The sequence below is a fragment of the Schistocerca serialis genome, chromosome 7, assembly GCF_023864345.2.
Source record: "Schistocerca serialis cubense isolate TAMUIC-IGC-003099 chromosome 7, iqSchSeri2.2, whole genome shotgun sequence".
In the NCBI taxonomy this organism is placed as follows: Eukaryota; Metazoa; Arthropoda; class Insecta; order Orthoptera; family Acrididae; genus Schistocerca; species Schistocerca serialis.
This window is the reverse complement of record NC_064644.1, coordinates 326,158,524-326,173,949: the sequence shown is the minus strand read 5'-3', so window position 1 is coordinate 326,173,949 and position 15,426 is coordinate 326,158,524. Positions and strand designations below refer to the sequence as shown.

Genomic DNA, 15,426 nt, shown 5'->3' with positions numbered 1-15,426 from the left:
AATAATATAAAATGCATTTTCTGCTGTTCTTTGAATTTTTGAAGTGTCAATAAAAATGAATGTTGGCATAATGGTAGGTGAATGATTCTTTTACATGCTAGAATGAATGGTCCCTCTCTTCACTTCATGGATTAGGTTTCTGCATCTGTTCTGAGCATGTTTTATGTATATTTCTACATAGAAAGGTTGTCATTGTAGTCTTCAGCCTGAAGACTGGTTTGATTCATCTTTTACCCTCAGCATTTCCATCCATCACGAAAGTGAAGATTCCTTCATGTGTCAGGATGTGTCCTATCAAATGATCCCTCCTTTTAGTCAATTTGTGTCATTGCAATACATTTCTTTTTTCCTCACATTCATTCAGTACTTCCTCATTAGTTACTGTATTGACCCATCTAATCTTCAGCATTCTACTGTAGCACCACTCTTCAAAAGCTTCTACTCTCTTCTTATTGAAGTGCTTATCGTCAACATTTCCCTTCCATACAAGGGTATTCCCCAGACCAATACCTTCAGAAAAAAACTTTGTAACATTTAAAATTACATTCAATGTTAACAGCTACTTCATTTTCAGAAATGCTCTTTTAGATGTTGGGAGTTTACATTTCATATTCTCTTCACTTTGACCATTGGCATTACCAATATCTAATTGACCTTAAATATCTCTGTGGTGGAATACCTCCAGATATTGGTACAACTGCATTAACAGACCACGGTGCAATAACTTTGAGATGTAGTGTGAGGCATTGATAGTCAGTTACGTCTCTTGTTTTACCATTGTTGCTTTTGAAGATATACACCTCTATGAATTTATATCAATTGCGCAGCTCTTATTATGTGTTGTAAATGCTACTTTGTTTCTAGAGATACTGAAACCACTAATTTGTATTTCCATTCACAGTTCTCAATTCCAAGGCTCAGAGGTGGAAAGCACTCAAATGATCCAATCTTATGTGAGGATCAGCCTGTTCCACATCAGCGACCATCACGTTTGGCTTGCAAGAAAAATGATCCCTTGGATCCAGATTATATTGCAGGTTTGTGAAAACCACAAGTGGTGTTAATTTGGTGTTAGCTGGGGGATTGACAAGTTTCTTTGAAAGTTGTAACATATTCTGAAATTTTCCAGTTGACTTAGATTAACCCTGTGGCGCATAGTGTCCACTACAGTGGACAGCTGTTAATGATCGCTTCTTTGGCATTTTCAATCAGTCCTGAGGCTGAAAATGTACACAGTTCCCTGCAGTGGTCACTCCCAACTGGTGTTGTGTCCTGCATGCATTTGCAGCCTCGTGACTCACTGAAACCGTCAGAGAATTTACCATTAAAAGTTGTCCACTGCAGTGAAATTCGTGCACCACAGGGTTAAGTGGAAGATTCAGAGCTAATACTGGAATTGACTTGGTACTGAGACCACCATGCCACCTTTTTTTTATCTTATTTAGGCCAATTGACCCTTTTTTTTAAACCATAACCATTTCTTTCAGCTGGCCAGGGTGGCCGAGCAGTTCTAGGCGCTACAGTCTATAACCACGCCACCGCTACAGTTGCAGGTTCAAATCCTGCCTCAGTCATGGATGTGTGTGTGATGTCCTTAGGTTAGTTAGGTTTAAGTAGTTCTAAGTTCTAGGGGACTGATGACCTCAGAAGTTAAGTCCCATATTGCTCAGAGCCATTTGAACCATTTCTTTCAAAAATAAATAAATTTTGAACTGGAGCAATACCAATTATAGAATAATCTTTCGTTTTATTCACATTATTTATGACATATTTCTGTAGGTAATGCTTTGTCAATTCACTTAAAGTGAAATTTCTTAATAAATTGACCCATCTAGTCTTCAGCATTCTTCTGTAGCACCACCCTTGAGAAGCTTCTATTCTCTTCTTAGCTGAAGTGTTTGTCATCCACATTTCCCTTCCATGCAAGACTACTCTCCAGATCAGTGTGTTCGGAAAAATCATACTGCTGCATGTTGTACTGAAAACAAAAAATTAACTGTGTTGCATCAGTTTCCATTTTGAAAAAATGCATTTGGAAAAGTAAATGCCTTTCTCTTACATTGGAGGAGAAACAGAGTAGAACTGAACTGTTATTTCATAGCATGTAGTTTCAGCAACTCTAAGGATGACTCAGAAGAGACTCCAAATTATCTGAATATCTGAGAGACGTTCTATGAGAGGAAAACAAAAAATCTCACATCCAACAGGATGAAGGCATCTGGTTTGCCAGCTAGGAATGTGGGAGAGATGGGCGGCAGGTGCACAGGCTAGGCACGACAGAGAAGGTGACATGATGTTGTGGATTGCTGTGGGATGGAGAACACAGAGGTGGAAACTGTTGGGTGGAGGCTGTGGAAGCAGTGGGTTACTGGAGATAGAGGCCAGAATGATTGTGGGAGTGAAGGATGTGTTGAAAAGATAACTCTCATCTGCATATTTCAGAGAAGCTGGTGGTAGAGGGAAGGATACAGATGGCCCAGATTGTGAAGTAGTCATTGAAATAGAGGTTGTTATGCTCAGCTGCATGTTGTACGATTGGTAGGAGGGGGGATCAGCTTTGTTCTGGGCAACAGTTTGGCAGTGGCCATTCGTCCTGGTGGACAGCTGGTTGGTAGTCATACGAACATAAAAAGTTGTGCAGTGTTTGCAGCAGAGTTGGTATATGACATGGCTGCTTGGTGGAAGACCTGCCAAATCCACCCAACCAACAGTCCTACTCCACTCTTTTCACAGATTTACTGTATCTCCACAGAGGCCGGGCCACCTGTGCTGTAAGCACTGCACAGCTTTTATGTCATTATGACTACAAACCAGTTGTTTACAAGAAATGACTCTGCTGAACTGGTGCCAGGAACAAAGTTAACAAACTCGTGGGACCACATGCAGCTGAGCATAACATGTCCTGTTTCAATGGCTGCTTCACAACCCAGGCCATCTAGATCCCCCTACCACCAGCTTTTCTGTAGTACGCAATGGGAGTTATCCTTGCAATACGTCCTTCACTAATCCTGGCCTCAGTCCCTAGTAACCCACTATCCCCGCACCCTCCACATAACTGTTTCCTCCTTCCTCCATCTTCCACCCGTTCACAATTCATGTCCTGGCATCACCTTCAGTGTGCGCCACTTCCCACCAGCTCTGACAATTGTGTATGTGCCTAGTGCTTGCACCTGCCAAACCCCTCTCTTCCATATTCCTGGCTGGCAGACTGGGTACCCCCCTTCGAGCCACTAGCCACCCACCCCTCCTCCCTGTGTCCCATCTCTCTCTCTCCCCCTCTATCTACTGCACTGGACACAACCTCCTCGTAAATTTGCCAAAATGCAGCACTGGCATTATTTGTCCAGCTTGTACCATACTGGTGTGTGTGTGTGTGTTTGTGTGTATGTGTGTGTGTGTGCGTGTGTGTGTGCGTGCGTGTGTGTGTGTGTGTGTGTGTGTGTACTCTGGCTCAAAAAAGGATTATTCTGAAAGCCAGCAAGTTTTCTTTGCTTTTCAGTGAGTGATCCTCCTCACTCCTGAAGTATTTACAATTATTAGATTGGTTAGTTCTCATTATGAGTGTTCTTCTTAAGTAAGATTATGTGCTCTTATGTGCATACTTCATTCCACAGGCAATTACAGTGACACCCAGTACTATGATATTGACACTGTTTACATCTCAATAGCAGCAGCAGAAGCAGACTTATAAAGAGGAGAGTGTCATTTCCTTTAAAGTCGTATCAAAGTGGTACTTCATGCCTATATTGGTTGAGCATTGATTACCACTCAACAGCTTCTTTGTGTTAGAAGATGGAAACTGCTGACTGTCAGTTGGAGGCTATGTTTGCAGTACATACAAGTTGTTATGGCACTTCTTGCAGTCCTAACTCCGTGCATCACAGAAGGAAAATTTCAGTGGTAGAAAACCCTTAGGCAGTACATGTCGTGACTTCAGGGGTTTGGTGCAGATGTCATTTATGTAGTAACTGATGCCTTAATGGACTTTTATAACAGATCTTTGGGAACTTTATTGACCATTCTGAAAAATATTGAATATTTCTGTGACACTCCAGTGTATCAGTATAAATGTCCATGGAATGAAATTTGCCCCCAACAACTCTTGCTACCTTACTGTTTTATTGCACTGCTGTTTATTGACCATGGTTCCATAATTTGACCAGTAGTTTTGTTTTTAAGAAAATGAAATGGGACAGTAATATTGATCTCTTCATAAGAAATTTGACCCCTCTATTATTGTTGATTTCCATTTTGGAAATAGAACTATAAGAGAACTAATAACAGTGCAGTATAAAGAACACTTTAAAAATTGTAAAATTACCATGAGACAGGAATAACTTGCCAGACAAGATTCCCAGTGCTGCTGATACACGCAAAAGTAGAATAAACTGCACCGACTTTAGGAATTGTTAGTTCATTCCTCAGAGAGGAAAAATGTGTATGTCCATTATAATTAACCGGGCTGTTATGCCGTGGTCAGTTGATGAATTCTGTGTCGATTCCCAACGTTTCGTCTCCGACTGCGGGAGACATCTTCAAGGGGGTCCGTAGCTCGATGGAAGGTCCAACACGCCCACTGGCTCACTACTGACTGTCGCTAAATTCCGTGTCCGCGCGCTCCCGTGCCGTGGCGTGTCATCACGTGTTTTGAAAACGTCAGTGCAATTCTATTCGGGAAAGGCACAACGCATTTTCAAACAGACTGAGGAGGCCTTACTACGAGAGCGCATTCAGCAGACCCGACGGGACTTGGCAAGCACAAACTGTAAGTTAATGTCTCTCCATATTACGATCAGTAATAAACTGTGCAGCGGTGACTGGGATAAAATTGATAGACAACTGCATGATACCATGGGGAAGTGTACGTTGACAACGTCTTAGTAGACAGAAGAAGAAGTTTGATAATTTGCTACCTAATCAGACTGTTCGGCATTTAGACGTTTCCCGGACCGTTATCAATTTGTCCAAACATTCGTTATCTGACGATGAGACATCTGTGCTTGCCAAGGGAGGAAATTTTGCTGTTAGTCCGCGTTTTGTGCCCATGGGAGAAATTATAGTCAGTGTGAAGCAGGAATTCGCAGTGTGGATTCTGTAACACCTGAAGAAATCCATATAGAAACAGTGAGAATATTAGCCAATGAAAACTGCCGAAAAGTAATATAACTGTGGGTGAGAGAAGAGCTTTAAAACACCTGAATGACGACGATAGTATTTTGGTTCTCCCAGCAGACAAAGGAAGCGCAACGGTGGTTATGGATGTGGCTGACTATCAGAGTAAAATTACTGATCTACTGGATCCGCAAGCATATAGGAAGCTGAATAAGGACCCCACTAACAACGCTCTCAGAACTGTGTCGCGGTTAATAAAAAAGTCCTCCATTGAAGAGAGTGTACAGAAAGGTCTCTGCAATTCGGTTGCGCTACCACCGAGGCTTTATGGATTGAACAAAATTCATAAAGAAAATGTGCCGTTAAGACCGATACTAAGTGCCATTGGTTTGCCCACGTACTCGTTAGCCAAGTTTTTGACTACGCTGTTAAAACCACATGTGGGCCGTTTGGACTCTTTACCTAAAGAATTCGACACATTTTATCAGCAGATTGAATGGCATAGTGGTCTAGCCGGAGGACATATTGGTCAGATTCGATGTGGTATCGCTGTTTACCATGGTTCCACTTAATGATGTATTGGAACAGCTGGATCGAATTTTTCCTGCCGATATTTCAGAACTGTTTAAGTGTTGTTTGACGACCACATACTTCAAGTGGAATGAACAGTTTTATGAGCAAATGGATGGCGTGGCTATGGGAAGCCCCCTAAGTCCCGTAATTGCAAACTTCTTTATGGAGAAATTCGAAGAACAGGCCTTAGGTACTGCCAGCAAAAAACCAAATGTATGGTTCCGATACGTGGATGACACGTTTGTGCTGTGGAGACATGGTAGGGAGGAACTAAGCCGGTTCCACGAACATCTGAACTGTATAAACTCGAGAATTCAGTTTACAATGGAGGAGGAGGTAGACAGCAAATTACATTTCCTAGACGTGCTTGTTTTTAGAAACAAAAGTGGTACTTTGGGCCACTCAGTATACCGCAAACCCATGCACACGGACCGTTATTTGCACCGGGATTCGAACCAACACCCACAACAGAAGTGGGATGTTATCAAGACATTAGCGGACAGAACTAGAAATATTTGTGAACCTGAGTTGCTTGACACTTAGATGGAACGCCTCCACAATGCACTAATGCAGAACGGATATTCGTCCGCCGAAATAAAACGTGCGTTGAGGCAGCCACGCAGAAATCATACTGACGTACAGGCTACTGCAAAATCTAAGGTTTTCCTGCCGTTTGTTAAAAATGTAACGGAAAGAATAGGGAGGATCTTGTCGAAGCGGAATATTACCGTAATTTACAAGCCCACCAGGAAGATACAGGAATACCTTAAGCCTGCCAGGGACGCTCGCAAACCATTGGAAAAAGCTGGAGTGTATAGGATCCCATGCAGCTGTGGTGATGTTTATGTGGGTACCACTAAAAGAACTGTTTCTAAACGTTTGGAAGAGCACAAGGGAAATTGTAGAAGAGGAGAAACGAAACAATCAGCTGTTGCGGAGCACGCTTTCCAGCCAGGGAACCACAATATTCGTTTCGAGGAGACGCAAGTACTAGCAGCCACAAGCGGATATTACAAAAGGCTCTACAGGGAGGCAATCGAAATCGCTAAACACCCAAATAATTTCAACCGAAAGGAGGAGGGCTTGAAATTAAACAGTGTATGGATGCCGGTGTTAAAGAAGATGTGTACCACCCGTTCACTACTGGGTGATGGCAACGGCAATTGATGGCGACGGACAGCGGCCAATTGCACTGACGTTTTCAAAACACGTGACATCACGCCGCGGCGTGGGAGCGCACGGACATGGAATTTAGCGGCAGTCAGTAGCGAGCCAGTGGGTGTGTGGGACCTTCCATCGAGCTACGGACCCCCTTGAAGATGTCTCCTGCAGTCAGAGACGAAACGTTGGGAATCGACACAGAATTGATCAACTGATCACGGCATAACAGCCCAGATAATTATAATGGACTTATTTCCAGCCGTGAAAGTCTACATTTTAGTAAAAATGTGTATGTCGGATAAGGTTGGAAAGCCGTCTCCCGTGTCCTGACTGCAAGCCCCTATCGACCTGGAGTCTGAATGATCTGCCCTTCCTTCCCAACCTTCCCTAACTGAGTCCTCTTTCCTACCTGGCATAGAAACAAACAGCTGCAGAAACTAGCATGTGTTTTCTTTCTGTTTTTGTGTGTGCTTACATATACGTACATACTCCACAAGCCACCATAGGGTGCATGGCAGAGGGTACCCTGTACCACAAATAGTTGTTTCGTTTCCTGTTCCACTTGCAGACAGAGTGAGGGAAAAATGGCTGTCTATATGTCTCCATATGAGCCCACAATATAATAGTGATGAAGAATAGGCTGAAGTTTAAGACATTAGTCAGGAAGAATCAGTACACGAAGTGGGATACAGAAGTACTAAGGAATGACGAGATACACTTGAAGTTCTCTAATGCTATAGATACAGCAATAAGAAATAGCTCAGTAGGCAGTACAGTTGAAGAGGAAAGGATATCTCTCTCTAAAAAGAGCCATCACAGAGCTGGGAAGGAAAGCATAGGTACAAAGAAGGTAACTGCAAAGAAACCACGGGTAACAGAAGAAATACTTCAATTGATTGATGAAAGGAGGAAGTACAAAAATATTCTGGGAAACTCAGGAATACAGAAATACAAGTCGCTGAGGAATGAAATAAATAGGAAATGCAGAGAAGCTAAGATGAAATGGCTGCAGGAAAAATGTGAAGACATTGAAAAAGAAATGATTGTCGGAAGGACGGACAGGAAAGTCTAAACAGCCTTCAGTGACATTAAAAGCGAGGGTGGTAACATTAAGAGTGCGATGAGAATTCCACTTTTGAATGCAGAGGAGAGAGCAGATAGATGGAAAGAATACATTAAAAGCCTCTACGAGGAGGAAGATTTGTCTGATATGATAGAAGAAGAAACAGGAGTCGATTTAGAATAGATAGGGGATCCAGTATTAGAATCAGGATTTAAAAGAGCTTTGGAGGACATAAGGTCAAATAAGGCAGAAGGGATAGATAACATTCCATTAGAATTTGTAAAATCATTGGGGGAAGTGGCAACAAAACGACTATTCGCATTGGTATGTAGAATGTATGAGTCTGGCGACATACCATCTGACTTTCGGAAAAGCATCATCCACACAATTCTGAAGACAACAAGAGCTGACAAGTGCGAGAATTATCTCACAATCAGCTGAACAGCTCATGCATCCAAGTTGCTTACAAGAATAATATACAGGAGAATGGAAAAGAAAATTGAGGATGTGCTAGTTGTTGATCAGTTTGGCTTTGGGAAAAGTAAAGGCACGAAAAAGGCAATTCTGACATTGGGGTTAGTAATGGAAGCAAGACTAAAAAAAATAAAGACACATTCATAGGATTTGTTGACCTTGAAAAAGCGTTCGACAATTTAAAATGGTGCAAGATGTTCGTAATCCTGAAAAAAGTAGGGGTAAGCTATAGGGAGAGATGGGTCATACACAGTACGTACAACAGCCAAGAGGGAATAATAAGAGTGAAGACCAAGAACAAAGTGCTCATATTAAAAAGGGTGTAAGACAAGGATGTAGCCTTTTGCCCCTACTGTTCATTCTGTATAGTGAGGAAGCAATGATGGAAATAAAAGAAAAGTTCAGGAGTGGAATTAAAATTCAAGGTGAAGGGATATCAGTGATACAATTTGCTGATGACATTGCTATCCTGAGTGAAAGTGAAGAAGAATTACATGATCTGCTGAATGGGATGAACAGTCTAATGAGTACACAGTATGGACTGAATAAATCGAAGAAAGATGAAAGTAATGAGAAGTAGTAGAAATGAGAACAGCAAGAAACTTAACATCAGGATTGATGATCACGAAGTAGATGAAGTTACGGAATTTTGCTGCCGAGGCAGTAAAATAACCAATGATGGACGGAGCAAGAAGGACAAAAGCAGAACAGCTATGGCAAAAAAGACATTCCTCGCCAAAAGAAGTCTACTAATACCAAATATAAGCCTTAATTTGAGGAAGAAATTTCTGAGAATGTACATCTTGAGTACAGCATTGTTTGGTAGTGAAACATGGACTGTGGGGAAACCAGAACAGAAGATAATCGAAGCATTTGAGATGTGGTGCTACAGACGAATGTTGAAAATTATGTGGACTGATAAAGTAAGGAATGAGGAGGTTCTATGCAGAATCGGAGAGGAAAGAAATATGTGGAAAACACTGATAAGGAGAAGGGACAGGATGATAGGACATCTGTTAAGACATGAGGGAATGACTTCCATGGTACTAGAGGGAGCTGTAGAGGAAGACAGAGATTGGAATACATCCAGCAAATAATTGAGGACATAGGTTACAAGTGGTACTCTGAGATGAAGAGGTTAGCACAGGAGAGGAATTTGTGGTGGGCCACATCAAACCAGTCAGAAGACTGATGACAAAAAACCTAATTTCTTGTATCTTATCTTCATGGTCCCTAAACAAAATGTATGTTGGTGGCAATAAGGTCGTTCTGCAGTCAGCTTCAAATGCTAATTCTCTAAACTTTCTCAGTAGTGCTCTTTGAAATGAATCTCTTCTTCCCTCCAGGGATTCCCAATTGAGCTCCCAAAGAATATCCGTAACACTTGCATGCTGATCGAACCTACCAGTAACAAATCTAGCAGTTTGCCTCTGAATTGCTTTGATGTCTTCTTTCAATTCGACCTGGTGCGGATCCCAAACACTCAAGCAGTGCTCAAGAATAGATCACACTAGTGTCCTGTATGTGGTCTCCTTTACAGATGAACTACACTTTCCTAAAATGCTCCCAATAAACTGAAGTTGACCATTTGCCTTCTCTACCACAACCCTCACATGCTCGTTCCATCATATTGCTTCACAGCATTACGTCTAGATATTTACATTAAGAGCCAGCTGCCATTCATTGATTGGGGCTAAGAAATGCAAGAGGAAGCCGCCTCGTAGAATTTTGCACAGAGCATAACTTAATCATAGCTAACACTTGGTTCAAGAATCATGAAAGAAGGTTGTATACATGGAAGAACCCTGGAGATACTAGAAGGTTTCAGATAGATTATATAATGGTAAGACAGAGATTTAGGAACCAGATTTTAAATTGTAAGCCATTTCCAGGGGCAGATGTGGACTCTGACCACAATCTATTCTTTATGAACTGTAGATTAAAACTGAAGAAACTGCAAAAGGTGAGAATTTAAGGAGATGGGATCTGGAGAACCAGAGGTTCTACAGAGTTTCAGGGAGAGCACAAGGGAACAATTCACAGGAATGGGAGAAAGAAATACAGTAGAAGAAGAATGGCTAGCTTTGGGGAATGAAATAGTGAAGGCAGCAGAGGATCAAGTAGGTAAAAAGACGAGGGCTGGTAGAAATCCTTGGGTAACAGAAGAGATATTGAATTTAATTGATGAAAGGAGAAAATACAAAAATGCAGTAAGTGAAGCGGACAAAAAGGATACAAATGTCTCAAAAATGAGATCGACAGGAAGTGCAAAATGGCTAAGCAGTGATGGTGACAAACGTAAGGATGTAGAGGCTTATCTCACTAGGGGTAAGATAGATACTGCCTACAGGAAAATTAAAGAGAACTTTGGAGAAAAGAGAACCACTTGTATGAATATCAAGAGCTCAGATGGAAACCTAGTTCTAAGCAAAGAAGGGAAAGCAGAAAGGTGGATGGAGTATGTAGAGGGTCTATACAAGGGCGATGTTCTTGAGGACAATATTATGGAAATGGAAGAGGAGGTAGATGAAGATGAAACGGGAGATATGATACTTCGTGAAGAGTTTGAGAGAGCACTGAATAACCTAAGTCGAAACAAGGCCCCGGGAGTAGACAACATTCCATTAGAACTACTGACAGCCTTGGAAGAGCCAGTCCTGACAAAACTCTACCATCTGGTGAGCAAGATGTATGAGACAGGCGAACCCTCAGACTTCAAGAAGAATATAATAATTCCAATCCCAAAGAAAGCAGGTGTTGACAGATGTGAAAATTACCAAACTATCAGTTTAATAAGTCACAGCTGCAAAATACTAACACGAATTCTTTACAGACTAATGGAAAACTGGTAGAAGCCGACCTCGGGAAAGATCAGTTTGGATTCCATAGAAATGTTGGAACACGTGAGGCAATACTGACCCTACAACTTATCTTAGAAGAAAGATTAAGGAAACTCAAACCTTCGTGTCTAGCATTTGTAGACTTAGAGAAAGCTTTTGACAATGTTGACTGGAATACTCTTTTTCAAATTCTGAAGTTGGCAGGGGTAAAATACAGGGAGCGAAAGGCTATTTACAATTTGTACAGAATCCAGATGGCAGTTATAAGAGTCGAGTGACATGAAAGGGAAGCCGTGGTTCGGAAGGGAGTGAGACAGGGTTGTAGCCTCTCCCCGATGCTATTCAATTTGTATATTGAGCAAGCAGTAAAGGAGACAATAGAAAAGTTTGGAGTAGGTATTAAAATCTATGGAGAAGAAATAAAAACTCTGAGGTTCGCCGATGACATTGTAATTCTGTCAGAGACAGCAAGGGACTTGGAAGAGCAGTTGAACGGAATGGACAGTGTCTTGAAAGGATGGTATAAGATGAACATCAACAAAAGCAAAACACGGATAATGGAACGTAGTCGAATTAAGTCGGGTGATGCTGAGGGAATTAGATTAGGAAATGAGACACTTAAAGTAGTAAAGGAGTTTTGCTATTTGGGGAGCAAAATAACTGATGATGGTCGAAGTAGAGAGGATATAAAATGTAGAATGGCAATGGCAAGGAAAGCGTTTCTGAAGAAGAGAAATTTGTTAACATCGAGTATAGATTTAAGTGTCAGGAAGTCGTTTCTGAAAGTATTTGTATGGAGTGTAGCCTTGTATGGAAGTGAAACATGGACGATAAATACTTTAGACAAGAAGGGAATAGAAGCTTTCGAACTGTGGTGCTACAGAAGAATGCTGAAGATTATATGGGTAGATCACACAACTAATGAGGAGGTATTGAATAGAATTGGGGAGAAGAGGAGTTTGTGGCACAACTTGACCAGAAGAAGGGATCGGTTGGTAGGACATGTTCTGAGGCATCAAGGGATCACCAGTTTAGTACTGGAGGGTAAAAATCATAGAGGGAGACCAAGAGATGAATACACTAAGCAGATTCAAAAGGATGTAGGTTGCAGTAGGTACTGGGAGATGAAGAAGCTTGCACAGGATAGGGTAGCATGGAGAGCTGCAGCAAACCAGTCCCAGGACCGAAGACCACAACAACAACAACTTCCATTCATCACACCAACTGGAAATTTTGTCTGGTCATCATGAATCAACCTACAGTCACTTATCTTGAGTACCTTCCAGCACACCGCAGCATCACCAGTGAACTTCTGCAGATTGTTGCCCACCCTGTCTGCCACTTCATTTATGTTTGAGGGTTGGAACTTAAATAGTGGCAACTATTTATTCACAACTGATACTAAAGAGTTACATGTTTGCATCTGTCACTGTCCTTCAAAGTAGTCACCAGTGTTGTGTAAAACCTGTTGCCAGTGATGTGGAAGGTGTAGTATACCGTTAGCAGAGCCTGTTCTGTTGATGGTGCGAATGAAGCAGTCTACTGCCTGTCGAATTTCTGGAACAGTTCTGAAGCGAATGCCACGAAGTGGTTCCTTCATCTTTGTAATCAAATCAAAGTCACAAGGACTTAAGTCCGGGGAGTATGGTGGATGGTACAGTGCTTCGCAGTCTCATCGACCGAACAGAGCAGCCACTGCTTGCGCTGTATGCGCCCGCACATTGTTGTGGAAAATTATGGTAGGTTGCGCAGAAAATATCACCACTCCTTTCGCAAAGCTGGTCACAGGTGATGCTCCAAAAACGAACAGTAATACTGTGCATTGACGGTCTGCGGAGGAATGTAGTGCGTTAGGATAACACCATCACAGTTGTACATGAGAATCACCATAACTTTAGACCACTCCGTTCGCACCATCAACAGAACAGGCTCTGCTAACGGTATACTACGCCTTCCACATCGCTGGCAGCGAGTTCTACACAACGCTGGTGACTACTTTGAAGGACAGCAACAGGTGCAAACATGTAACTCTTTTGTATCAGCTGTGAACAAATAGTTGCCACTATTTAAGTTACAACCCTCATACGTACAAAATAGCAGCAATCCTGTGACACTTCCCTGGGCCACTCCTGATGAACACTTACCACCGAGGTCTTCAAGCCAGTCACATGTCTGGGAGCCTAGTCCATATCCACTTACCTTCATTAACAGTCTGCAGTGGCACACCGTGTCAAATGCTTTTCAAAAATCTAGAAATATGGAATCTGGCTGTTGCCCTTCATCAGTAGTTTGCATTTTATCACATGAGAAAAGAGCAAGCTGGGTTTTGTACGAGTGATGCTTTCTAAAGCCATGCTGATTTGTGGACATAAGTTTTTTAGTCTCACGGAAATTTGTTATATTCAAACACAGAATACGCTGTAGAGTTCTGCAGCAAATTGATGTTAAGGATATTGACCTGTAATTTTGTGGGTCTGTTCTTTCACCTGTCTTATATACAGGAACCACCTGTGCTTATTTCCAGTCACTTGGCACTCTGCACTGGTCAAGAGAGTGCGATAAATGCTAGCCTAGTAAGGGGCCAGTGATGTAGAGTATTCTTTGTAAAACCGAACTGGGATTCCATCTGGACCTGCCGACTTTGTTTCCATCTCTTCAGTTGTTTCTCTAGACCAGGGATGCTTATTACTATGTCATCCATACGGGGCTCTGTGCAGTGGTCAAACAATGGTACATTTGTATGATTCTCCAGTATGAATGATTTCTTATATGTGGAATTTAAAACTTTGGCTTCCTTTTGCTATCTTCTGCTGCCAAACCAGACTGGTCAACAAGAGACTAGATGGAAGACTTAGACCCCCTTAGTGATTTTACACAGGACTAGAATTTTTTGAGTTCGCCACCAGATCCTTAGCCAAGGTATGATGATAGTACCTCTGTATGCACCTTGTGAAGATATTTCCACGGATGCGCAAATATCTACTAATTTTTGACTGTCATAATTTGTACGTCCTCTTTTGAACCAAGCCTTTGTCTTCTCACTTGGCCTCTGTCGACAGTACTTGAAATTCTCCGGAAATTCGCCATGTCCTCTTTTAAATGGAGAGTGCAACAGCCTTTGCCTCCTCAGTTGGCCTCCGTTGGCAGTACTTGAAATTATCCGGAAGATGAGTGACGATTAGCTATACTGTCTAATTGTATTTTTAAAGGCATGTAAAAGGCAGAAATAAGTGTGTTGTGTCATATAGTTGCTCTACTTTTATTTTAATCCTTGTCATATCAAGCTCTTCCCAGAGACTAACATAGCAGTTTTAGAAAATGTGTTCTATAAAAATGGCACAACAATAACATTTGTTTTTAAAAGAATCATTATTTCAGCAACTGTAATATCAATCAAACTTCCTTACCTAACATTATGAATATCACACTTGAGAAATGTTAATTCTGCAGTTCCTGTCTTGACCATCTCATGTGTGAGCAAATGCTTCAGAGTTGTACAAATGAAATAGTATTTTTGCTAAAATTCATTTTTTTCTCAAATATTACAGCTTTGTAAGCACACTGTTCATTTGAAACAGTGTGGTAAGACATGCTAGAGCATTATTACATTTGTGCATTTTTCATATAAATTAATTATATTTTATTTTTCAGGCTATTCGCCTTTTGTTATGCGTGACATAACTTCCAAATCAGCTGTGCTAGGAATCAGAAATGGGAATTTGAAGAATTACTTCAGAAGGAGTGAAGTTAATAAACCAAAACGAAGGAAATAGTGATTTATAACTTGCATTGTGTTTCTTATGTCATTTCTAAATATGTGTTACTTACTAAGTTTGGCTGAGCACTCAGTGTATAAACTGTTTTTGTTTATTAAAAACAACAGGAATAATTGTCAGTGTATCTCTTGACTTTAAATTAGTGTCGTTTGGTGATATGCAACCATGATGAATAATATTAAGTTATATAATTTATATATGTTGGTGTATGAAATGTACATGTGATAACATCACCAAACATAAAATGTTCATCAGGTGATTAACCATGTAAACATGTTTCAGACTGTTTTCTACAAATGTCCAGATAACATTCCAGTAAGCCATTCAGTAATTCAAAATTTGGTTACTATGAATTATACTCTGTTAAGAACTTAACAAAGACAGGATGTTACATTTTATCTACAGAAAAAATCAGAGTTACGGGATG

General features: G+C 41.2%; 1 protein-coding gene across 1 annotated transcript in view; it reads left to right on the top strand.

Moving 5' to 3' along the window:
• Positions 1 to 15,183, top strand: part of LOC126412650 (RNA-binding protein NOB1) — a 62,092-nt gene extending 46,909 nt beyond the window's left edge. The window contains exons 6-7 of the mRNA XM_050082346.1: positions 902 to 1,037; positions 14,875 to 15,183. Of these exons, the coding sequence (XP_049938303.1) occupies positions 902 to 1,037; positions 14,875 to 14,996 (258 nt within the window). The 3' untranslated portion in view covers positions 14,997 to 15,183. The remainder of the gene's footprint in view (positions 1 to 901; positions 1,038 to 14,874) is intronic.
• The last annotated feature ends 243 nt before the right edge of the window (positions 15,184 to 15,426 follow it).